We start from the raw sequence: 25206 nt of genomic DNA, 5'->3' as shown, positions 1-25206 counted from the left end.
ACAAACATCTTTTATTTCACTCTTTGCTCCCGGGAACTTTTTAATCTTCCCAAGATGTTTCACTTGTACATTTTCTGCACTCTTCTATTTGCACTCTGTTGAACTGGTTAAATGCTAATGTGTTTCTTTGTACTGTACTTGTACTTGTTCAATGACAATAAAGTCGAATCTAATCTAAGATCTATGCCTTGACATAATGCTATCTCCAATCAATTGAATTTGCCACAGTTGGACTCTAATCAAGTTCTCAAGACATCTCAATGATGATCAAAGACAGAATGCATCTTAGGTCAATTTGGAGTGTAATGGCAAAGGGTCTGAATACTTATGTACATTAGATATTTCCGATTTGTATTTTCAATAAATTGGAACAAATGTTGTTATCTATAATAAATGTAGTCCATAACAAAATAAAATATGGAGAAAGTCAAAGGGTCTGAATACTTTCCAAACACACTGTCTTTGGAACACAATGTATATCTACTATGATTATACTAATTTGCAGTAATTTGCATAATTAGTTAACCCTAAAATGGTGTCTTGAGACGTTCAAGCCAGGGAAACCAAACTACATTTCTTTGACATGTCTAGGCTAGCCCAACTTAATAAAGATAAATAATGTATGAATATTTTAGTAGTAATTTGCATAATAAGCATTAAATCAACCAATCAAATTAATTTATAAAGCCCTTTTTACATCAGCAGTTGTCACAAAGTGGTTTTACATAACACCCAGCCTGAAACCCCAAAGAGCAAGCAACAACAGTGTTGAAGCACAGTGGCTAGGAAAACTCCCTAAAAGGGGCAGAAATTTGGAAGAAGCCTAGAAAGGAACCAGGCTGGCCCATTACATCAACCCTTCACGCTACAGACACCAACCAAATTTATTTCACAAGGTTTGGCCATCCCAAAGTTTTAACCAAGGTAGCAAGCCCAACACATTTAATTATGTAAATGTTTTTTTCTTTCAAGCTAATGTCCATATGCCTTTTGTTCTGCGTGCGATCTAGCGGTTGTGAAACAAAAGCAGGAAATGCTGACTCATAGGCATGCTTGTGCAACGTACCAGCACATTTCTGTTTTCTTTCTTCCTCCAAAATCTTTTTTTTTTTATATCACAGAGGATAATTTATCTTTTTTTTTGCACCAATATGACAATAACAGGTCACAAACTGCATACCTACTTGCCTGTTATTGTAACTTCTAGTTATTATTATATTTAAAAAAAAAATATATATATATATCTAGGATTTTTACAATAGCTTTTAAAAAATAATTAAATCATCCATTGGTCTTCATGGCGCTGCCCCACGTTCATGACTGTAGGCTAAGCCTTGTGATTGGGCTACGCACAATTGACATAGTCTATTTTATAAAAGAGGCTATTGATCTACTGTGATCAGAGGCCACCACCCGGAGCCCGTCCAGCAGCCTCATGACTATGAGTCCATAAGAACGTAACGGATTGAGGTGCCACGCTGGAGAGACGGGCTTCGCCAGCTCGTCTGTATCAGACCTGATAAAACACGTGAATCTCGTTTTAGTTCTGAGAAACAGTGAGAGGAGGCGTGCGCGCGCGCTATGGCATCGCGTCTTTCGGAGGGATACGGGGTTGAGCAGAACGTTGGTTCCCACCCGAAACAGGGCGCGGATTAAAGACATAATTTATTGAACACTATTGCCTTACCTCATAATTTGAGAATGCAAAGTGATACCGAAAAACAAACTGAGCAAGATGGGACTTGCATGAAAAAACGGGGGCTGCAATCGCAGTCGTCTATCTACCCAGGTAGAGCCATTCAGAAGGCAAACTAAATGGCATTTGACTCCCACCCACTCCACCCTGAGCATTAGCCCCGCCTCTCTGTTACACAAGTGTACACAATAGAAAATACAGGAAAGAGTCAGTAACATGTTTATTCTGGGTGCATTTTAGGAATTGAGTTAGACCTTGTGCCTTTTCCATTGTGCACTTAATCATGAACACTTTCAAAACATTTTTCCTTTACTGTGAATTGCACTAATACAGTTTACTTGCTCTAAAAGATCCCTCCTATTTTAACAATGTTATTAACTTGACATTGTTTTTAATTTGTTTTTATGTGACTTCCTCTATAAACTGTGTTTGTGGTGAGACTACTGCCCAATGAATTGCCCCTTTGACAACAATAAACCATTTCTACATCTGAATAAGCATGCTCCACACAATCATGTCCGAAGTTAATCCGATCTAATCGAGTTTCTGTTCTCTGCCATCTTGGCAGCACTCTTCACCTCATGTGAGTCATCAGAACTGACCAAATAACAGCTTCTTTTAGAAAGAACATTTACTCTAGGGGGAATGCATGTTTAGGTCAAAAAGTGTATTTGCCAAAACCTGCTCAATTAATATTTTAGAGTTAGTGAAGATCTGTCACGAGTACATTACGACGATAATGAGATAAACTAAGCAGGGAGAGTTTTCTTTATGTATTTGAACATAAACCAGAATTTCCAGACTGGCCCACTCAGTGCTTCTCCTGAAGCATTCACAAACATGAACAAACAAAGAAAACAAACACTCCTGTTGGACAAAATCCCTCCCCGATTTTGGTTTTTTCCTTGCTCTTGTTTTCTTCCTATTGAATGGTATGGTACATTTGTAACTATAACAGCATGCTCTGCCTCTTTTCAGCATTTTTATTCTTTTTAGACTTTAGTCTAACATTGCTTTAGTCCTTAAGTAAAAGTATGCACACACTCAGTATACAGTACCACTGAAAAAGAAACAGTTCCCAAGCATTCCCAAGCAAGAGTCTGGCATTTACTACTTCATAACTTCTCATTCCCAGATCTTCACTAAGAACCACAACAACATGTTTTGATCATGTGGTTTGGGGGGTGGGACATAAGTAGGTGCGGTTGCTCGCCCTGTTATTAAAGGACCGGACGGCTGCTCTGTTTGTCACAGCTCTGCACTCAACTGACAAAATGGATCCCTGCAAGAAAACCGATGACAAAAAGGACCACGTAAGTGGCACACCGTAACCATTACCTTAACCAGTTGTCAGATGAGTGTTTGCATTTTGTCTCAGCCATAAACTCTAACTTGTGTGAAATTAATGCTGACCCACACAACTTACTCTGACTGTTTGGCAACTTCTCAGGGTGGCTGCAAAGACCATGACAAATCTAAGGAACACAAGAAGGATAACGACAAGTGTAAGGATCACAAGGACCACGGCAAGAATGATCACAAGGACCCCAAGGACCACAAAGACCATAAGGACCACAAGGGGCATGGTCATGGCTGTCATGAGGTAGTGAACCATTTGTCTTGATAGGTGTCTAGGCGAAAGTGTGTTACCAAGCCAACCAGATTTTATTAGCTCCTATTAAAGCCCACTGACGTACATCCAGCTTGCGAGTTTATGTTTGATACGAGCCACATGGTCACAATTAGTGTGTTGAAATCTGTAAAAGAAAATGCATCGCAAATTGGCTCTGCATCATCTAGGTCAGTAGGAGGGAGTGTAGACTAGGGATTACGCTCCAGTGGCTCCGTTTGGCGCGACCGCCATCTGCAAGGTAACTGTTGTCCTTGTCCTCAGGCGTGCTCTGCTCTAAAGGCGCAGATTCCAGGTGACGGATCGGGTGTCCCGATTTTATACTTTCCAGGGCCCAATGTGGAGCAGAGTGTTGGATGATGTGAAATTTGAGAGAACAGAAGTATTCTATATTGTGTCTGGCTTATTGTGCTCACGTGTGTTTCAAATAAAAAAAAAAATCCAACTAATCAGCCTCGATATTTGGAAAAAGGCTGCTGAAGACGGGAAATGGAGCCAAATGTGTGCAGGAAACCACTGACATCCACTCTTAACCCTTCTTGGGCACTGCTTAGCTACACAAGTGGCTACCTCTCTCAGTACATAAATACAGTGCCCAGGATGATGAAACAGTAGTGATTGCTACCAGTCCTGAACACTTTTCATGGAACATGGTACAGATCCAGCTGATGCTCTTATCCCGGGGCAGCTTGCAGTTCACGGATAATCATGATTTGCAACTGAAATGCCTTAAGACAAAACCTTAATAGTAACATAACTGTACTGAATGTTATTAAGTGCTCATGCCATCGTAGGCTTTGTAGGGCTAAACTATCAACAATGATTACAGTGTCAAGTCCTTCCGGAGATAGTGGGTCATACAAGCTTTTCCGGTTTTATCAAGCTACAGTAACATCCATATTGGTTTACCTTTTTGAGCTGAGACTGAGAACCATCACTATCACATGCGGTTTTATGCCCTTTATCAGCTGGCAAAACGTTGTCTTAGAATCATATTTCTATGCAGTATTCCTGTTACCTCAATCTGTAATAGCTTAGTTCCAAGCAGGAAAAACTGATATCCATATATGCAAAAAATTACCTTTAAATTATTCTATGCAAAGTTCATATACTTTTTCTATTTATTTCTTGTGCTGAAAGATTTGTGATGAAAAGGTTCCGGCTGAGAAATATCAGAAGACCTCTTTGAACTAGCATTGTGCAAACTAGGTTTTCAGTAAAAGTGGATGTGTAAATGACCACTCTATACTTCCATGTGTGTCCTGCCCTGCAGTCATACCCACACAGCCTGTCATGGCCTGACTGCATATTTCACACAACAAGTGTTTGTACATGTCCTGTTGCTTGGAGGCTAATGATACGGGTTTCACACATGACCTTCTTCATTTTTATCTTTGTCATTTCAGGGTGAGCATAAGAAGTAGGATCACTGATTCTGCTGTATGCAAGAGCTTCTTGTGCCAGTTATGACAATGTGTCTTATTGCAGTGTTGGTGCATGATGTGTCTTCATATTGTTCCTCATAATGTTCTAATTTGTAACACTCAGAAAAGTAACACATCAATAAACAGAACCTACTGAATTACAATACCTTTTCCAGACATATGTTCTCCTAAATAAAACTTTTAACATCTACCAGAAGGGGTGTGTCAGGTTTTTGTCATGTCATTTCTTTCCACAAAAATCCATATACTATTCTTAAAGAGGTGTTTAACTGGTGTGTAGTGACTATAATGATATACAATACCATTGTGTGAGATTTAAGGAACAAGGAATGAAGGGTTGTGGTATATGGGCAATATACCATGGCTAAGAGCTGTGGTAATATAACACAAACCCCCCAAAATGCCTTATTGTGATTTTAAACCAATTACCAAAGCATCTAGAGCAGTAAAAGTAATGTGATGCCATACCTCTGGTGTATGGTATCCTATACCATGACTATCAATAAATCATTACTCAGGATTCAAAGCAAACGGTGTATAACTGGCAATATATCACAAAAAAATAAACAGATTATCAACTCAATTTGAGAATTTAAATGTTATTTTATACCCATGTTATACCACGGCTATTAGCCAATCAGTATTCAGGATTCAAACCAACGGTTCTGTACGAGACTGCGTACCACGCCTAACAAAAGCTTTCAGCCATGGTATATTGTCAATATACCACAACCCTTCATCCAAACAGAACATTGTCTGAGACAAGATACGTTCACTTTAAGACAAAGGTAAGAACAGTTCTTTGGATAAGAGTTTTTGAAGGAGCTTGGAAATTTGCGTTGGGATAGGGGGGCATTTCACGTGTCCGGGTGAAAGTGGGATTAGTAACCTAGTGAATCTAACCAGAACTGGAGCAAACGGACTTTTCGCCTCCTGAAAGATCGCATCAAATGTAGAATGGTCAGAAATCATAGCACCAAATGCTCTGAACCACAACTGCGAGTCTTTCACAACTCGTATTCTGTAGTTGTAACTGTCTATGAGTTCATCGAAATTATATTTGAGAAAATAACATATATACATAATCCATGTAGGCGGGAGCAATAATTTATTGTTTTAAATACTAAAATATTGCGCAGATGTGTAACCCGAGGGACTTTGGGACTGTTTACATGGTTTACAATTACATGGTTATAACAGAAACCAATTGATCTCCGCTTTCTACATTTCGAAAGGGTATATCTGTCCATAACTCGCTTGTGTGGATATTTAAAAATACTTCTTCTAACGGGAAGACTGCTTTAAAGATAAACGTTCCGAACTGTTTCATCTACGTTATTAATATTGCGTAGCCTATAACTCCACTACACTAATTAGCGTCCCAGTAAGCAGGCCAGTGCGCAATGCACCGACTCCTGCGTATAGCCTCCACTACGCTTACGTATCCCAGAAATAACGACCGTGCAAGTTTAAACGAAGCAAGCTTTTTCACATTCCAACCTGGCACAATCAGGGCCTTCCTCAAACGAGTTTAGGAACCGTGAAAAAAAAATTTATAGAACGGAAATTAACTTTCTTAAAGGGCAAAATAAATTCCTCCCCTATAGGACCCTTGCTTCCATTTTTTTGTGTCGTCTGTACAACTCCGACGTTGGGTTACGTAACTGCGCTGTGGAGGCAACAGGTGCCTGCGAAGGTACCGAAGATAAGAAACGAGACATGTCACACTGTCCTTTTATTTCATATTTCACAATCACTGAGCACCAGGTGATATAGCATTTGGGTCTCGCATATGCGTAAAGAAACCGGAAATGATCCTGGTTTTTCCATGGTAAACGGCGTGAACGAGCTGTCTTCATTCATTCACCATCTTCGAGGCAGATCGAGTTTCCCATTTATAAAGGACTCATTTTCCTCTGGTTGTCACACAGCATCACGACCGTTTAACACGACATGGATTTTGACTTGGCTTCCGGTACTGTATGCTCTCATTGAATCATTAGTGTATTCCAGTTGTTCTAATATAAACTACAGTCTGATCGTGGCTACAGTGTGTGTCACTGTCAACTGATTTTGTTAATCTTGTTAGTCTAATATTACATTTTTCTAATGATCAAGCATTAGGTTATTCTGAAATAATTAATTTAGTTGTGTCTACATTACTTTTATAGGCATACCTCCTATATTTCAATGACATTTATAATGATATGGACAGGTTGAAAACAGTGCTTTATTTTGTTTTTGTCACTACGTGTATTTCCATCAACGATAAAGAGGTTTGGAGTTTTGGACATATGTGACATGATTTTACATATCAGGATTTCCATGAGCCTGCGTGAATTCTCTCATTTTGAGGTTTAATTTTCCATAGCTGTAGATGGTGAGGTAAAAAAGCAAGATGCCTCTGGCCAAGAACAGAACTCCCTCTTTGGTTTAGGGAAGAAGAAGGACAAGGTAAGAGATGCATTGTTACCATGACCTAAACCAACTGTTACATCATTTTTGAACTGTACAACAAACAATTATGGCTATTATTCTAAAAGTGTACTGACTTTTGTTCCTCTAAGGACCACGACAAGTCTAAAGGTCACAAGAAGGACCACGACAAGTCCAAAGATCAGAAGAAGGACCACGATAAGTCTAAAGACCACAAGGCGTCCAGTGAAAAGAAGGACAAAGAGCATAAGAAAGACAAGGGGCACAAGGAGCACAAGGACAAAGAGCATAAGAAGAAAGACAAGAAGCACAAAGAGCACAAGGAGGGGTCAGATTCCTCTTCCTCATCCAGCAGCAGTGAGGTAGTGGACAGTAGCCTTCATTTGTCCAGTTTTTTTACATTTCAAATAATGTTGATCTGTGACTATGATAGAATGTGGTCCAATGAGTCCTGTTGACAACCACTCCTTAGTTCAAAGGTCTCTGGTCTAGGATTGTTAACATACCAGGCGCATTTTGTCCCAAACTGTTGCAGGTCCTGTTTTGGAAGCTCTGTGTTGGACATTATCTGCAATCGGTAGACATTTCTGAGGGACAGGTTATCGTAGGGATCAGAAAAGTAATGGCAAACATGGACACAAACTTCTAAAATAGAACTGGTCTTGTACCATTCCAAAGTGTCATTATATACAATTAACAATGTGGGTGTATGGGAAAATAAGCTTCATAGGGCTCTACAAGAATAATGGCATTTCAGAAAACGGTCATTCAAGCTGTATCAGTTTCAGGCTACAAGTCAAAGTCATGTGAATGTGGCATTTAAAACATTTGAGACTCAGAACTTTTACGTCTTAAAAAAACGTATCTGTATGTTTGTGCAGGCTAAGCTATAGTAAAAGAGGATGTGTACATGACTACTCTGAACTTCCAGGTGTGTCCGTGGAAACGGATCTGATAGGAGAGTAATAAAGGCGTACTACCTGCCCTGTAGTCACATACACACAGCCTGTCATGGCCTGACTACATATTTCACACAAGTGTTGGTACATGTCATGGTGATGGGAGTCTCATAGCAAGGGTTTTATGAGGTTTTGCCAATGACCTCTCTATTTTTTTGTCATTTCAGGATGAACAGAAGAAGAAGCATCACTGATTTGGTTGTCTGGAAGAGCTCCTTGTGCCAGTTTAGCTGTTATGTCAGTGTTCCTTTCTCCAGCATTAGTGCATCATATTTACTGTGCAACTGAGCAACATTAACATGTTATTGCATTTTTTTCATTTTAAAATTGAAAATTAAAACAAGTAAGAAATAGTGAATAACAGACTTTTGTTTATTTGTATTATCCCAATGAATAATGTTGTCCAGAAGGGGGAGGTGTTTGCCATTGAATAAATATACCACCACTGATTTTAATTAATTGTACCCAAAGACCATCTTACAGATCCATTCTGGGATTTTAAATCTACCATTTTGGACTGGATGTGTAATATATTATTTATAAGTGCATAATATGGAATCATTATCATGCAGTACCTCAGTAAGCCATGTTAGCCAAGTTTGAAAGAAAGTCTAAAATGAAGTGGTTATGATGACATCGGCCATATTTTGGCATGTAGGTATCAAAGTACACAATTTCCGGGGGGCTGTTATGGCTTGAAAGCTCAACTTTTACAACCAGTGACTAAACAAATTACAATACTCATCTTTAACCAGTGGATAGCAAACATGAAGCCAATCCCAAATTGACCCCTAAGCTCTACACCCTATGTATTTGTTCAGATCAAAAAGGGGTTGGCTTGTTTTAGTAATTTGAAGATCAGGTGTAGCTATTACCAGGTGGTTTAGGGCAGGGGTTTTCAACTCCGAACCTGGGGACCCAGATTACTGCCTGTTTTCTATTCCACCTGGTAGTTAGATGTATTCACCTGGTGTCCCAGGTTTAAATTAGTCAATATTTAGAGGGCTAGAATAAAAAACATCAGTAGGCCTACTTGGGGTCCCGAGGAATGGAGTTGAAAACCACGGATTTAGGTGTATAGGGACGGGTCCATTTGAGATTTAAGAATAGTGTTGTGAGGGAGACAGTTACAGAGGATGTTCCTCACTTCAGTAAGTATTGTACTGAGTGTAAATTGAGGAGATTGGACTCCATTCCTTGTCAAACCGGAATGGACCCAGTGAGCAGGTGCACTCGTCTGGAGTAAATTATATTCATTACAAAACGAGGAAAGGATGAGACTGGGACAGAGAAAAGGCGAGACACAGCAATGTCTGTGTTTCTTTAACATTACATTACATTAATTAAAACATTTTACATAGCAGATCTTCACAGTTCTACATTTTCCATACCGGGTGGAAAAGTAAAATTGAGCGAATGCAAAACGAATCGATAATAAATCATGTATAGATGGTGGCTGCCCTTGCTGTATGCCAATCCATCCATCACATTCTAGCTGTATCTCCCTTCCGGATGCTATGCATTCGAGATCGACTGTCTGTTCTACGTTCTAGGTGATCTGGTAAACTTGTCTACTTGAATATGCGCTCACTTTCTGGTTTAGGAAAAAACGTTTAGGAAAAAAAGCAGTTCGTTGCAAGCATGGTAATAGCATTATAGTTTATTTGCTGTGGTCATATGGTTATGTGTATGAATGTAGGCTACTGTGTTTATGACAACCTAGGAAAGTGACCAGGCATGGTGGTTGAAAGTACAATTCATGGTGTGTATGTCAACACAATATGCAAGTGTTCTAACAAGCTGCTTCATTACCTTAACAATCCGAGAGGCCACTGGCAACTTAAAGAGAAGCTATATTTGTAAGTCGGGAGTGGCAGGCATAGGCTAGGGAAACTCTGCCAGCTTCCCCAGGCTGTGCAGAGCTAGTTGAAACGCTTGCCCTTGTCACGCCTTCTCATCTCCTCGCATAAATGTTTCATCGCTCAAAACTTCCAAGAAGTTGAGTAAGGGGAAAAGTTTTCATCAGCTGCTTGTCTACAAAGCTTTGACTTTGATTTTAAAATTATTTGGCCCAGAAGTGCTATCAGGTTTTGTGCTTTCAGTGTTTAGTGACACAGAGACTATTTTGTGCTGTGGTGGTTAGATCACTTTGGTTCAAGAGAACACATTGGCACAAGCCTCCCTTTGAGAGCTTTTGTGTGTTGCTGGCTCTTGAGGGAGGAGAACCATGCCCTGAGGGAAGGCAATACACGAGCAGGTGAGGTCTTTTGTAAGTTGTACTTTTTGTGTGTAATATAGGTTCCGAATTACCATATGCCTTTCATTTTGTAGCTTCGGATGAGAGTGGCTCACTTCAAAAGCAGGTGAAACAAGTTGGGACAATTTTGAAGACGTTTGCTCACACTGGGAAATCAGGTACAACTTGCAAACCACACCTGTGGTTGTTAGTTAAATTCCCACTGGGGCCACCTGTACATGTAGTAGACCTAGATATAAATGTCATAGTTTAGTATTTGAGGGACCAGGACTGACTACTTTATTATTTTATTCTGGGAACCCCTGTAGGTGTGTTACCTGAAAGGAGCATCTGACCGTGAAGGCGGAAAAAGGCGCCGCACAGCTGAGAGGGACCCACAGCTGACCCCTTAAACCTAGGCTGACTACTGACACCCCAGCATCACTGAACTGGAACACTTTGTTTATCCTGCAGTCAGTAACATCAAGAAGCCAGAAGTGCCAGATTACACTCACCCAATCCACACTGTTCACTGTGGAAATAACTTTTTTTTGTATTTTAACTTTAGTATTGGCTTATTTCAGTGCTTAACGATTCTATTATAACTTGGAAATACTATTTCATACCTCTCATACTTGATATTGCACATTATCTGGTACCAAATATTCTATTTACTCTGTTTTTAACATGAGCTTTTTTCATTCAGTCACAGTGCTTAACTGTTTTTCTATTGTTAAATATAGCTTGTAAATCCTTGTGCCACAGGTCAACATTGCAGTTATGATGGTCTGTTCTACTACAGTATTTACCTCAGTATTTTTATATATATGGGAAGTTTTGTTTATCACAGATACAAGAGACAGATACAAGTTCTTATTGCAGCACAGTGTAAATCTTGTGCTCCAGGTCAGCAATGCCATTATAATGGTCTATTCTACTCCAGAGCTTTACTCTAAACATTTACCACTTATCTTATTGTTAGAAATGGCTTGAAAATGTGATGTTATACCTCGATTTATTTGGTATCCTGCACATTCTTTGGTACCAAATATCCTCTTTACTTGTTATAATGTTTACTGGTAATTATTTTCATCCCAGAGCTGACCTATTTATGTTGTTAACAATTATTGTTCAATTTTGTTATAATTTCCTTGTAAGGCTATTTACAAAATGTGATTGGAAACCTGCATGTTCTGTAGTGTGTGTATTTATATATATTTTTCTGCCTGTTATTTATATTTCAGTGATCTGACACATCTTGTTTCAATGACAGTTACTGTACTTTAAAATGTGGAATTAAAACGCCAAATGGAAATTTGTCTGGTTTGCTCAATCATTATTCTTGATAAACTGCATGCTATAAATATTAAATGTGTGTGTGTATATATATATAAGCGGCAGATCGCTCGAAAATAGCGTTTGCCGCGGAAGATCCGCGTTCGGTGTAACGGCGGTTGGCCCGCGGGCGGTGAGCCGGCAAACGTGTTTGCGATTACGACATTCTGACGCTTTACTGTCTCTGGAGGACCGCCTCCGGTCCGCCGACTCATTGCTATCTGGGAGGTGCCTGCGAAGGTACCAAAGATAAGAAACGAGACATGTCACTGTCCTTTTATTTCATATTTCAAAATCACTGAGCCAAGTAGACTCTGGCAACAGCTTATATAGCTTATGTAAACGGCGTGAACGAGCTGTCTTCATTTATTCACCATCTTCGAAGCAAATCGAGTTTCCCATTTATAAAGGACTCATTTTCCTCTGGTTGTCACACAGCATCACGACCGTTTAACACGACATGGATTTGGACTTGGCTTCCGGTACTGTATGCTCTCATTGAATCATTAGCGTATTCCAGTTGTTCAAATATAAACTACAGTCTGATCGTGGCTACTGTGTGTGTCACTGTCAACTGATTTGTGTTAATCTTGTTAGTCTAATATTAAATTTTTCTAATGATCAAGCATTAAGTTATTCAGAAATAATTAATTAGTTGTGTCTACATTACTTTTATAGGCATACCTCCTATATTTCAATGACTTGCACATATTTAATGATATGGACAGGTTGAAAACAGTGCTTTATTTTGTTTTTGTCACTAAGTGAGTTTCCATAAACGATAAAGACATATGTGACATGATTTTACATATCAGGATTTCAATGAGCCTGCGTGAATTCTCTCATTTTGAGGTTTAATTTTCCATAGCTGTAGATGGTGAGGTAAAAAAGCAAGATGCCTCTGGCCAAGAACAGAACTCCCTCTTTGGATTAGGGAAGAAGAAGGACAAGGTAAGAGATGCATTGTTACCATGACCTAAACCAACTGTTACATCATTTTTGAACTGTACAACAAACAAATATGGCTATTATTCTAAAAGTGTACTGACTTTTGTTCCTCTAAGGACCACGACAAGTCCAAAGATCACAAGAAGGACCACGATAAGTCTAAAGACCACAAGGGATCAAGTGAAAAGAAGGACAAAGAGCATAAGAAAGACAAGGGGCACAAGGAGCACAAGGACAAAGAGCATAAGAAGAAAGACAAGAAGCACAAAGAGCACAAGGAGGGGTCAGATTCCTCATCCAGCAGCAGTGAGGTAGTGGACAGTAGCCTTCATTTGTCCAGTTTTTTAACATTTCAAATAATGTTGATCTGTGACTATGATAGAATGTGGTCCAATGAGTCCTGTTGACAACCACTCCTTAGTTCAAAGGTCTCTGGTCTAGGATTGTTAACATACCAGGCGCATTTTGTCCCAAACTGTTGCAGGTCCTGTTTTGGAAGCACTGTGTTGGACTGCAATCGGTAGACATTTCTGAGGGACAGGTTATCGTAGGGATCAGAACAGTAATGGCAAACATGGACACAAACTTCTAAAATAGAACTGGTCTTGTACCATTCCAAAGTGTCATTATATACAATTAACAATGTGGGTGTATGGGAAAATAAGCTTCATAGGGCTCTACAAGAATAATGGCATTTCAGAAACCGGTCATTCAAGCTGTATCAGTTTCAGGCTAAAAGTCAAAGTCATGTGAGTGTGGCATTTAAAACATTTACATATAGTAAAAGAGGATCTGTACATGACTACTCTGAACCAGGTGTGTCCGTGGAAACGGATCTGATAGGAGAGTAATAAAGGCGTACTACCTGCCCTGTAGTCACATACACACAGCCTGTCATGGCCTGACTACATATTTCACACAAGTGTTGGTACATGTCATGGTGATGGGAGTCTCATAGCAAGGGTTTTATGAGGTTTTGCCAATGACCTCTCTATTTTTTTGTCATTTCAGGATGAACAGAAGAAGAAGCATCACTGATTTGGTTGTCTGGAAGAGCTCCTTGTGCCAGTTTAGCTGTTATGTCAGTGTTCCTTTCTCCAGCATTAGTGCATCATATTTACTGTGCAACTGAGCAACATTAACATGTTATTGCATTTTTTTCATTTTAAAATTGAAAATTAAAACAAGTAAGAAATAGTGAATAACAGACTTTTGTTTATTTGTATTATCCCAATGAATAATGTTGTCCAGAAGGGGGAGGTGTTTGCCATTGAATAAATATACCACCACTGATTTTAATTAATTGTACCCAAAGACCATCTTACAGATCCATTCTGGGATTTTAAATCTACCATTTTGGACTGGATGTGTAATATATTATTTATAAGTGCATAATATGGAATCATTATCATGCAGTACCTCAGTAAGCCATGTTAGCCAAGTTTGAAAGAAAGTCTAAAATGAAGTGGTTATGATGACATCGGCCATATTTTGGCATGTAGGTGTCAAAGTACACAATTTCCGGGGGGCTGTTATGGCTTGAAAGCTCAGCTTTTACAACCAGTGACTAAACAAATTACAATACTCATCTTTAACCAGTGGATAGCAAACATGAAGCCAATCCCAAATTGACCCCTAAGCTCTACACCCTATGTATTTGTTCAGATCAAAAAGGGGTTGGCTTGTTTTAGTAATTTGAAGATCAGGTGTAGCTATTACCAGGTGGTTTAGGGCAGGGGTTTTCAACTCCGAACCTGGGGACCCAGATTACTGCCTGTTTTCTATTCCACCTGGTAGTTAGATGTATTCACCTGGTGTCCCAGGTTTAAATTAGTCAATATTTAGAGGGCTAGAATAAAAAACATCAGTAGGCCTACTTGGGGTCCCGAGGAATGGAGTTGAAAACCACGGATTTAGGTGTATAGGGACGGGTCCATTTGAGATTTGAGAATAGTGTTGTGAGGGAGACAGTTACAGAGGATGTTCCTCACTTCAGTAAGTATTGTACTGAGTGTAAATTGAGGAGATTGGACTCCATTCCTTGTCAAACCGGAATGGACCCAGTGAGCAGGTGCACTCGTCTGGAGTAAATTATATTCATTACAAAACGAGGAAAGGATGAGACTGGGACAGAGAAAAGGCGAGACACAGCAATGTCTGCGTTTCTTTAACATTACATTAATTAAAACATTTTACATAGCAGATCTTCACAGTTCTACATTTTCCATACCGGGTGGAAAAGTAAAATTGAGCGAATGCAAAACGAATCGATAATAAATCATGTATAGATGGTGGCTGCCCTTGCTGTATGCCAATCCATCCATCACATTCTAGCTGTATCTCCCTTCCGGATGCTATGCATTCGAGATCGACTGTCTGTTCTATGTTCTAGGTGATCTGGTAAACTTGTCTACTTGAATATGCGCTCACTTTCTGGTTTAGGAAAAAACGTTTAGGAAAAAAAGCAGTTCGTTGCAAGCATGGTAATAGCATTATTGTTTATTTGCTGTCGTCATATGGTTATGTGTATGAATGTAGGCTACTGTGTTTATGACAACCTAGGAAAGTGACCAGGCATGGTGGTTGAAAGTACAATTCACGGTGTGTATGTCAACACAATATACAAGTGTTCTAACAAGCTGCTTCATTACCTTAACAATCCGAGAGGCCACTGGCAACTTAAAGAGAAGCTATATTTGTAAGTCGGGAGTGGCAGGCATAGGCTAGGGAAACTCTGCCAGCTTCCCCGGGCTGTGCAGAGCTGGTTGAAACGCTTGCCCTTGTCACGCCTTCTCATCTCCTCGCATAAATGTTTCATCGCTCAAAACTTCCAAGAAGTTGAGTAAGGGGAAAAGTTTTCATCAGATGCTTGTCTACAAAGCTTTGACTTTGATTTTAAAATTATTTGGCCCAGAAGTGCTATCAGGTTTTGTGCTTTCAGTGTTTAGCGACACAGAGACTATTTTGTGCTGTGGTGGTGAGATCACTTTGGTTCAAGAGAACACATTGGCACAAGCCTCCCTTTGAGAGCTTTTGTGTGTTGCTGGCTCTTTAATATGACCGGTGGGGACAAAGACAACAGTGTTGTGCTTTAAGAATTAAACCATATTGGTTTTCTGTGAATTCAGAAAAAATATTTTTGGAAATTGAGTGGGGTTTGGCCATCTGAAAACCTTGAAATTTCCGCTGAAAGAATTTTGCAATAAAAAAAGTTAAATAAACCAGAAACTGTAACCTGGTAATAAGTTAATTGTATTGACATTCAACTTATGCCTTCGTTCGGTATCACTCGCAGTGCATTGTATCCATGCATTGTATCTGCATGCATGGGAAACGTCTAGTAATGGATACGGTTCTCCACCCATCCCAGTTGCTATTTCAGTCACCAGAGGGCGACATCACCGCCACCGCTCCAGACTGGCGTCACTGGTATCCTGGCAACAGCCCGGCCGAGTTCTCAATCAAGGTTCCCATAAGAATGCTGGACAGAAAAGGAGTGCGCGTTTGGCGTTGAGTATGATGGAACCGCAGTCTACAAGAAGAAACAATTACCTGCCAGGAGATGTTACTTTGTCACGTCTGCTGTGAATGTGTATCCACTTCAACGAGACTGCAGTGTAGACAATATTCAAAACGTGTGTGAATTGATTAAAAGGAAAATACCAAGTGCTCTCAGCGGCCACAAATAGTGACCAACAACAGTGAAACAAGGAAAAGAAAGGACGGGTTACGACGACCGAGAAGCTACCGAGGCTCTGGAAATGCAATATTTCTTCAGATTTTTTTCTCTTCTCTACTTTTAGAAAATGTAACATTTCGGTCTGCTAAATAATTAACGCGCTTCTGAATATTGTGTGAAACATTTGGACTGTCATGTATGCTGTTTCGAGAGACAGTTACTTTCCATCAAAGACACTGTGAAAGAACAATATATTTCATAACGAAATCCCACAGAACGACTTACTAAGTCGTTACGAACCATGTTGAAATTTCATAATTCGGATCTATGGATTGCTTGGCTGGTTTTGTTTTGCATGGAAGGTAAGACAGGTCCTATTTTACTTGACAAAAGTCTGTAGCCTATATGCTACTTATGTCATGTGACGAGAAACTATTGTGTCCCTTTTCCCGTCCAAACAACACTGACTTTTGTCTTTTTTGATTGTTATGGAACTATCATTGACATCAATGAAAATCAACAAATATAAAGGTATACCCAAACATTATTATATAATAACACGTTTTATTAATCATATCAATATGGTCAGAATGAAATTATTGTGAAAAAAAAAAGCTAAACAAACTGGGAATTAAAATCGTGCAATGGAAGTAGAGCTCGTCTAAAGCTCATGCCATCATTGCGTTTGATCCCTCCCTTAACATATTTAAGTCTCTATTTAAAGCCCCTCAATTTCAGCACAATCTAAAGCAATGCTTTTGACTACACTTCGGTATTGGATTTTGAATATATATATATATATATTAAATGCTTCCCTGTATCGCTTGAAAAGTAGTCTACTCTTCATTAATTCATGCTATTGAAGCACATGGGCGTTTTTGTAGCCTCGGAAAAGGAGCGCAAATCTTTATTAGCAGTAATTGCAAATTCAGTGGATACGGACAGAAACATTTAATGTACCATTCAGTGTTAGACAGAAATTAACGAAGGGTCCAGACGGCTAAGGTTTGCAACGGATAATCCGTGCGATTAGGAGACGCGCTCTATTCCCGGTGGCGACGCGTACACTCACCTACTAGCAGTAATTAACTCTGAGAACTTTTCAGAATGTGTATATGCGAATTTCGTGTGGGGTAAACGACAATAATATATAAAGCTGATGACTGAGGTCATGTATTTTACACCAGCCAGTGTGCATACGACGTTTAAATGGCCTGAGTCTGTCCCCTCAGGCTTCTGTCACTTCTTGGGAGTCCTGTCACAGACTAGTTCTCCAATGATTTGGATATACAAATTGTTCTGATTGATACAAATATTGTACTTTTATTAAAACCAATTTTCACTTGGTGTGACAATGTTCTGGGACTAAGCAACAAGGAAGCAAGTTTTTAGAGTCCATTGCCTGGGGAGAGGGTTCTCTGCAATGAAGAAGTACAGAAGACATTACTACCCAACTGTGTAAAAGCATTTGTCCCTCAGTGTGATATGGGAATGGTGTAACACCACAGAAAAGCTGTCGCTCCAAGGGACATAACATTCTGTAATTGCCTTATTATCCTTATTTTTCTGTCAAACAACACTATTTGCCAACAAGCAACACATATTTGCATTAGGAATATTTAGTATCTTGTTGCAATTGGTCCTTTTAAGTGGTTATGATTGATGTTTCCGTATTCATTCTCCCGTGCCTGGTTTCTCACTTTCAGCAGGGGACCATTACCATGGTGACCTTTTGGTCAGTTGCTGCCCCCCAGAGAGGTTCTAGTTGAGTGACCTGGCCCTAGCTAGGGTGCAGGAAGGTAACAGATACTTTTGGGGTGCTCCCAACCCGTGTTCTCAGCCCTGGTCCGTGCATTAGGCCATCTGTTAAAGAACCTATTAAAAGTTGGCATCAAGCAATTGAATTCATATCTCAGGCCTTATTGTTGGCCGTTGTACAGGATACTCCATAAACTCTCCATTAAACCAGGTCTTGAGCAGTTTCTACCCCTGTGACGGTCTGGGCTTGGATGTGTGTCATTACTATAGGGCTGCGACCCGGTGTTGTGACGGGTTTCCCGGTTCCTCCTGCCTGTGACATTCTTCATCCAAATTAAGCTGTGCCAGTCCTCATACATGAGGTGCGTACGGTACAACTTGCTTTTTAAATCAGTTATGGTTCCATCAAACTCTCTGACAGGTCTGAAGCTCTGATATGCCAACAAGCTCTGGCCTCCAAATGAATTTACAAGACCCAGAAACCATTGAAGGGTGATCCCCACCTCCTCCAGATGCTCTTGGTGGTCTTCCGTGGCGTCGACCACTCACTCTGGTGGCTCTATCGACTTGCATTGCTTTGCCTCTGTGGGGTTTGTATTGAGGAGAGGGAGGACAAGATGGCTGCCACTTCCAAATTGGGGAGATAGTGACCGGAAATTACATTACACTTTGGAGATCTGGCACTTCTATTTTAAATCCTTCATGATGCGTAACTGATGTTTTGAAGCATGTGTACCGTGGTGAAAACACATCTGAATTCATTAATATTAACCTTATGTTCTAACCTTACTGTCAACAGTTATGAAAATGTAATTTATGGTGACGCCAATAAATCAATGAAAAGCTGGTATTGTCTTGAACAAAACATTGTTAAACGCGAGGCAGGTAATGAGGTCATCACAGGTCATTAAGAAAAATAATTATTTTTTTATAGATTTGGAGAAATTACAGTAAATCTTACTCAACATTTAATTAGGAGATACTTGGTTGTCATCATTATACAATACAATTAGTTTTTGTATTGAAGTATCAGAATAAGATTACTGACTTTAAAGACTACCCATTAATGAGTATATAAACATAAATACATGTTTATTCAACCTCAGCTTCCTTTCTATGACCTGGCATTTTCACCTACATCTCAGGCTATATTGGTTCTCTACCTTGAAACTGCAGTTGTCTTGAATTGTTCTTCTTGCCTGGATTTCACTAAACATACAAGGTTGTTTACAACCCAATGACAACGGCTAGTTCTTGGGCCTCAGAAATCATGCGTGGTCTACCAGCATCAACTGCTGTCTCTCAATACTATGAAAATAAATAAAGGGTATGGCTACCATAAAATAGTACAAATACAAAATAATAAAAATATATTAGAGCCCCAGGGTACAGGAGTCTAATATGCACATTATTAACTTCAGAACATTTACTCAATCAAGCAATGTCTAGACAATAGGTTGTTTCTTTCCAAGTGAATTTCCATTTGTCCAACCTGTCGTCAAACTCATATACCCTCATTCTTGGCCAATACGTCATCTTCCCTGTTGTAAACTTCACATATTATGTCTTTCCAAATATCTCCAACTTGTGTGTTTCTAAAACAGTTGGGGCGCTGTGTAAAATGCTAATATAAACAGAATGCAATCATGTGCAAATCATTTAATCCCTTTGAAAATAGTAAAAAGACAACATATACAATTTTGAACCAGAAAAATGTTATTGTTTTTGGAAAAAATCTATTCCCATTTTGAATTTGATGCCAGCAACACATTTCAAAAAAGTTGGGACAGGTGCATGTTTATTACTGTGTTGCATCTCTTCTTCATTTGACAACACTGTAAGCATTTGCAAACTGAGGAAATCAATTGCTGTTTTGAAAGTTAAGTGTTTTCCCATTCTTGCTTGATATAGGATTTCAGCTGCTCATGCTCAACAGTTCAGGGTCTCCTTTGTGGTATTTTTCATTTCATAACGTGCTAAATGTTTTCAATAGGTGACTGGTCTGGACTGCAAGCAGGCTTCTATTATGGAGCCATGTTGTTGTAATACATGCAGAATGTGGTTTTGCATTGTCTTACTGAAATAAGTAAGGCCTTCCATGAAAAAGACATCATCTGGATGCCCCAAAACAGTATACAGTGGGGCAAAAAAGTATTTAGTCAGCCACCAATTGTGCAAGTTCTCCCACTTAAAAAGATGAGAGAGGCGTGTAATTTTCATCATAGGTACATTTCAACAATGAGAGACACAAATAAATCCAGAAAATCACATTGTAGATTTTTAAGGAATTTATTGGTAAATTCCTCTGTAAAATAAGTATTTGGTCACCTACAAACAAGCAAGATTTCTGGCTCTCACAGACCTGTAACTTCTTCTTTAAGAGGCTCCTCTGTCCTCCACTTGTTACCTGTATTAATGGCACCTGTTTGAACTTGTTATCAGTATAAAAGACACCTGTCCACAACCTCAAACAGTTACACTCCAAACTCCACTATGGCCAAGACCAAAGAGCTGTCAAAGGACACCAGAAACACAATTGTAGACCTGCACCAGGCTGGGAAGACTGAATCTGCAATAGGTAAGCTGCTTGGTGTGAAGAAATCAACTGTGGGAGCAATTATAAGAAAATGGAAGACATACAAGACCACTGATAATCTCCCCCGATCCGGGGCTCCACGCAAGATCTCACCCCGTGGGGTCAAAATGATCACAAGAAGTAACAAAGGCTACCATCAGTAACACATTATGCCGCCAGGGACTCAAATCCAGCAGCGCCAGACGTGTCCCCCTGCTTAAGCCAGTACATGTCCAGGCCCGTCTGAGGTTTGCTAGAGAGCATTTGGATGGGCCAGAAGAGGATTGGGAGAATGTCATAGGGTCAGATGAAACCAAAATACTACTTTTTGGTAAAAACTTGACTCGTCGTGTTTGGAGGAGAAAGAATGCTGAGTTGCATCCAAAGAACACCATACCTACTGTGAAGCATTTGGGGCTGTTTTTCTGCAAAGGGACCAGGACGACTGATCCGTGTAAAGGAAAGAATGAATGGGGCCATGTATCATGAGACTTTGAGTGAAAACCTCCTTCCATCAGCAAGGGCATTGAAGATGAAACGTGGCTGGGTCTTTCAGCATGACAATGATCCCAAACACACTGCTTCGTAATAAGGAGGGGCTTCGTAATAAGCATTTCAAGGTCCTGGAGTGGCCTAGCCAGTCACCAGATCTCAACCCCATAGAAAATCTTTGGAGGGAGTTGAAAGTCTGTGTTGCCCCGCGACAGCCCCAAAACATCACTGCTCTAGAGGAGATCAGCATGGAGGAATGAGCCAAATTACCAGCAACAGTGTGTGAAAACCTTGTGAAGACTTACAGAAAACATTTGACCTCCGTCATTGCCAACAAAGGGTATATAACCAAGTATTGAGATGAACTTTTGTTCCACCATAACTTCTCAATAACTTCATTAAAGATCCTACAATGTGATTTTCTGGATTTCTTTTTAAAAGAAAATTCTCATAGTTGAAGTGTACCTATGATGAACATTTCAGGTCTCTCTCATCTTTTTAAGTGGGAGAACTTGCACAATTGGTGGCTGACTAAATACTTTTTTGCCCCTGTGTATGTCATGCAATCAAATGCAAATTAATAATTAAAAAATCATACAATGTGATTTTCTGAATTTTTGTTCCATCTCTCACAGTTGAAGTGTACCTATGATAAAAATTACAGACCTCTACATGCTTTGTAAGTAGGAAAACCTGCAAAATCGTCAGTGTATCAAATACTTGTTCTCCCCACTGTATGTTGTCTTTGTACTATTTTCTATTGAATAAATAAAACCAATACATCATAACCGGCGAGAACTTCTCAAATCTCTTGGTATACACTTCCTAACTGACACTGGGCAGTAGCTGTTGCATATTTATCTAACTTTGCCCTCCTTTGGAATAATTGAAATGATAGCCTCCTTCTGCGATGGGAGTGTAAGGCCCTCTCTCAAGGTTCAATTAAAGGATGATATGAAGAAGGGTTCAGTTTATCTTTAAAGACTGTGTACCACTTTAACAGGGAAACCTTTGCTTCCTGGATAGGTGCTGTTCTGAAGTCTATTAAATGCATTCACTGCCTCTTCAACAGTGATGGGTGTCATCAGTGTGTCAGTCCAGAGAACCAAGAAACTTTCATGGTGTTGTCTGCATCTGCTGAGGGGGGTTGAGTGGACATGTTTTTATATAACAATCCTTAAATATATTCTAAGTATTCTAAGTATTTTAAGTATGGTATTTGGTATAATTTGTTTGTTGTGTGGGCGTCTTTGCTAGTAATCAAGTAGTTTTGGGGCCCATGTAATCAAATGTTTCAATAATTCTCTCTGTCTCTTTGCTGAGGAAATCATCTATTTTTCTCTGTTTCTTTAACTTATTGTATAATTAATGGTTCAAATGTGTTTTTATGCTTTCTTCCTCCCATGTCTTTGAACTTCTTGATTAAATTCTGATATCTAGCCTTCTTCTGGGACGTCAAGCAATTAGTTTCCCGCAAACGACCACATTCGTCGTGTCCCACCGGGCCGTAGGATTAACCTCTCCATTGTCATTTCCCTCCATAGGTCTCCCTGTATCCATTTTTATTCGATCTACAATTTCCTAACCATTCAAAATGTTCAAATTGACTCTCCACACAGTGTTTGTTTTCTTACGGTTCGGATGTATGATGGTTGTGAGTGTACTGTAGACTGATGCAGCTGCGCCCGATCCCCATTCCATCCTTGCATACCTGTCATCTTCGTTTACAAGAAAATACCTAAGATCCAGGCTATTCTAGTGTGAACAGAGTGATGGCCAGATTAATCATGCATGCAAAACCTTTCTAATGGCTCGAGGTTCCTTGCGGCATCAGTCAATCCCATATCCTTCGACGAGGTGTTAATCAACTTTGTGAAGCGTGTTTTATTTCTCTCAGGACTGGTCACGTCCTGGTTATTAACTGTCCTCCGTCTTTGACGCAATGAATACAGAAAGTGTTGTGGAAAAATCGAGTGTGGTGCACTCTGGGGGTGCACGCATTGACAAAGAATGTTTACCCCTTCTTGTATCTATATTCTCCTTTAGCACAGTGACAACCCGCTCCTTGTAATTTATTTCCTTAACACTTTCAAAATGAATTGAGTTTGGAATTAGTATTTCCACCTAACCCTCTTGTGTTTCTATTTAATAAAGCTGTAAAATGTCATTCTAAAACTTACCTTTGTTTTATTTTTTCATGTTCTGATAGAAATGGGTTTCTTGTACAGTAGGAATATGGCTTGTGCCTTTTTTCATTTTCGCTTTACGTGATTTCTCTTAAGGTCGTTCATACCGTTCTTATTGAGAGACACAACCTTGAGGTCAACATTTATGTTGCCTTGTAATTGTACATTGAGATTATATTGAGACACTGGTGACTTAGAAAATGTATGGTTTTCTAAAATTTTCTAAGTTTGAGGTTTTGTTAGCATACCTCAAACAAGAAACAATTAACCGACTTCCAAAGAATGGGCTGCCGAGTGGCACCCCTACAAAACACCCAGAGGAGGTCTCTCTGTAGTAGTCTGGAAACAGTAAATCATTCTCACTTTGTATTCCGCTCACTTTGACGTCATTACTTGCTGATGTTGTCCCTCACAAGTGATCTTGTAGATACTGGACACCTAGTGGATTCTCATCTTGTCCATGGGGGATGGAAAGTGTATTTATTTTCTCCTCAGAACTCTTTTCAATCCCCTGGGCATTGTGTCACTGAATCACTTTGTGAGCGTAGTCTTGGTCAACAGACTGAGTGCGTGTTCCATGCCTAATCTTTTTCTGACAGGCTTTCCTCAAGATATTTTCCTTCATTTTAAGAAAGTTAAGAACAATAGACCTTGGGGCTAGATCCCTGCTCGGCTTTTGAGCAGGAACTCTGTGTGCTCTCTGGATCGGAAGATCTGTGTCTGTGGGGAGAGAGAACTCAGTTTTTAGGAGATTGTCTATAAATTGGGGCATATCTTTACCCTCTGCATCCTCAACAATTATGAAAATGTGGTTCTTGTGGCATCTGGACCTTCCCTCTAGGTCCTTTAGTTTCTACTGTTGTTTCAATGACAGGATCATTGCCTTGCCAGTCTCCATATTTATTGATCCGACCGGCGTCTCCACTTCTCATCTCATGTTGAGTATTGCTCATGTTACAGCAAGCCAGTCCTCTCATTTTTCCTCTACCTCAACTTTTCTCTCTGATGTTGTCATCCATTGTTCCAAAACACAGATGTACTTACCTGTGGCGCTTTTTATTCATGACAACATTCTGATTGCTTGTTAGTGTTTACACCTCCTGTTGACAAAGTTAGAATTGTGATGATTGGAAATTGGTACATTAAATGTTTTCTACATGATAACATGGTGACAGTTGGGCTTTACAAAGAGGGTTCTGTGTAGGGTTTGGCAAAAAAGGTTGAACGAAACACTTTAATGAAAACAGGTGAATAGTGCTTATGGGTTAAGGGTAATTGGTCTTCCTTCTGGAACTTTGCCAGATGTTTGTGTACATTTGTCATAGAAACCATGTTAGCGTCTTAGTGTGTTAGCACATTTGAACAACTGTATTAAACCTTCATATTGTCATTCTACTTATCATACTTATCATCATACCTTAGCATGTCACACAGAATAATTCAAGTCACGAATGCATTACTTTCTTTATTATCATTAAATTGAATATGGATATATATATATATATATATATATATATATATATATATATATATATATAATCACCTAGTAGACTGTCTGGTAACTGCTGGTGGTGAAGTAGTATAAATCTCCTAGTAGACTGTCTGGTAACTGCTGGTGGTGATGGAGTATAAATCACCTAATAGACTGTTTCTGGTAACTGCTGGTAGTGAAGGAGTATCAATCACCTAGTAGACTGTCTGGTAACTGCTGGTGGTGATGGAGTATAAATCACCTAGTAGACTGTCTGGTAACTGCTGGTGGTGATGGAGTATAAATCACCTACTAGACTGTTTCTGGTAACTGCTGGTAGTGAAGGAGTATCAATCACCT

The 25206-nt window shown here is 39.6% G+C and overlaps 3 protein-coding genes and 2 long non-coding RNA genes across 6 annotated transcripts in view; all 5 read left to right on the top strand.

Moving 5' to 3' along the window:
- The first annotated feature begins 2898 nt into the window (after positions 1–2898).
- LOC105011019 lies at positions 2899–4978 on the top strand. Its single transcript, XR_828055.3, has 3 exons — positions 2899–3009; positions 3147–3299; positions 4733–4978. It is a non-coding gene; the product is annotated as an uncharacterized LOC105011019 (long non-coding RNA).
- A 1487-nt stretch (positions 4979–6465) lies between these two features.
- LOC105011022 (pre-mRNA-splicing factor 38B) lies at positions 6466–8621 on the top strand. Its single transcript, XM_010870763.5, has 4 exons — positions 6466–6746; positions 7143–7225; positions 7339–7569; positions 8334–8621. The coding sequence occupies exons 1-4, from the start codon at positions 6725–6727 to the stop codon at positions 8358–8360; spliced, it is 363 nt and encodes a 120-aa protein (XP_010869065.2). The 5' UTR covers positions 6466–6724; the 3' UTR covers positions 8361–8621.
- Positions 8622–10249: 1628 nt separating this feature from the next.
- On the top strand, positions 10250–10995 carry LOC117595613. Its single transcript, XR_004576866.1, has 3 exons — positions 10250–10423; positions 10498–10581; positions 10732–10995. It is a non-coding gene; the product is annotated as an uncharacterized LOC117595613 (long non-coding RNA).
- Positions 10996–12011: 1016 nt separating this feature from the next.
- On the top strand, positions 12012–13887 carry LOC114828724 (mediator of RNA polymerase II transcription subunit 19a). Its single transcript, XM_029115363.2, has 4 exons — positions 12012–12219; positions 12606–12688; positions 12802–12996; positions 13697–13887. Exons 1-4 carry the CDS (start codon positions 12198–12200, stop codon positions 13721–13723), a joined length of 327 nt encoding a protein of 108 aa, XP_028971196.1. The 5' UTR covers positions 12012–12197; the 3' UTR covers positions 13724–13887.
- A 2257-nt stretch (positions 13888–16144) lies between these two features.
- Positions 16145–25206, top strand: part of igsf11 (immunoglobulin superfamily member 11) — a 107185-nt gene continuing 98123 nt past the window's right edge. The window contains exon 1 of one of the 2 annotated variants that reach the window (XM_010870784.3): positions 16145–16726. In XM_010870784.3, the coding sequence (XP_010869086.2) occupies positions 16666–16726 (61 nt within the window). In that variant the 5' untranslated portion in view covers positions 16145–16665. The remainder of the gene's footprint in view (positions 16727–25206) is intronic. The other variant, XM_010870793.3, reaches the window with a different exon arrangement.

Source organism: Esox lucius, chromosome 1 (assembly GCF_011004845.1).
Source record: "Esox lucius isolate fEsoLuc1 chromosome 1, fEsoLuc1.pri, whole genome shotgun sequence".
Taxonomy (NCBI): domain Eukaryota; kingdom Metazoa; phylum Chordata; class Actinopteri; order Esociformes; family Esocidae; genus Esox; species Esox lucius.
Note: the sequence above shows the minus strand (reverse complement) of the source record. Positions and strands in the feature narration are given on the sequence as shown.

Coding starts and splice junctions, on each gene's coding strand:
- LOC114828724 (XM_029115363.2), top strand. CDS start 12,198: ATGGATTTGGACTTGGCTTCCG. Junction 12,220..12,605: donor GGATTTGGACTTGGCTTCCG/GTACTGTATGCT, acceptor AATTTTCCATAG/CTGTAGATGGTGAGGTAAAA. Junction 12,997..13,696: donor CCTCATCCAGCAGCAGTGAG/GTAGTGGACAGT, acceptor TTGTCATTTCAG/GATGAACAGAAGAAGAAGCA.
- LOC105011022 (XM_010870763.5), top strand. CDS start 6,725: ATGGATTTTGACTTGGCTTCCG. Junction 7,226..7,338: donor TAGGGAAGAAGAAGGACAAG/GTAAGAGATGCA, acceptor TGTTCCTCTAAG/GACCACGACAAGTCTAAAGG. Junction 7,570..8,333: donor CCTCATCCAGCAGCAGTGAG/GTAGTGGACAGT, acceptor TTGTCATTTCAG/GATGAACAGAAGAAGAAGCA.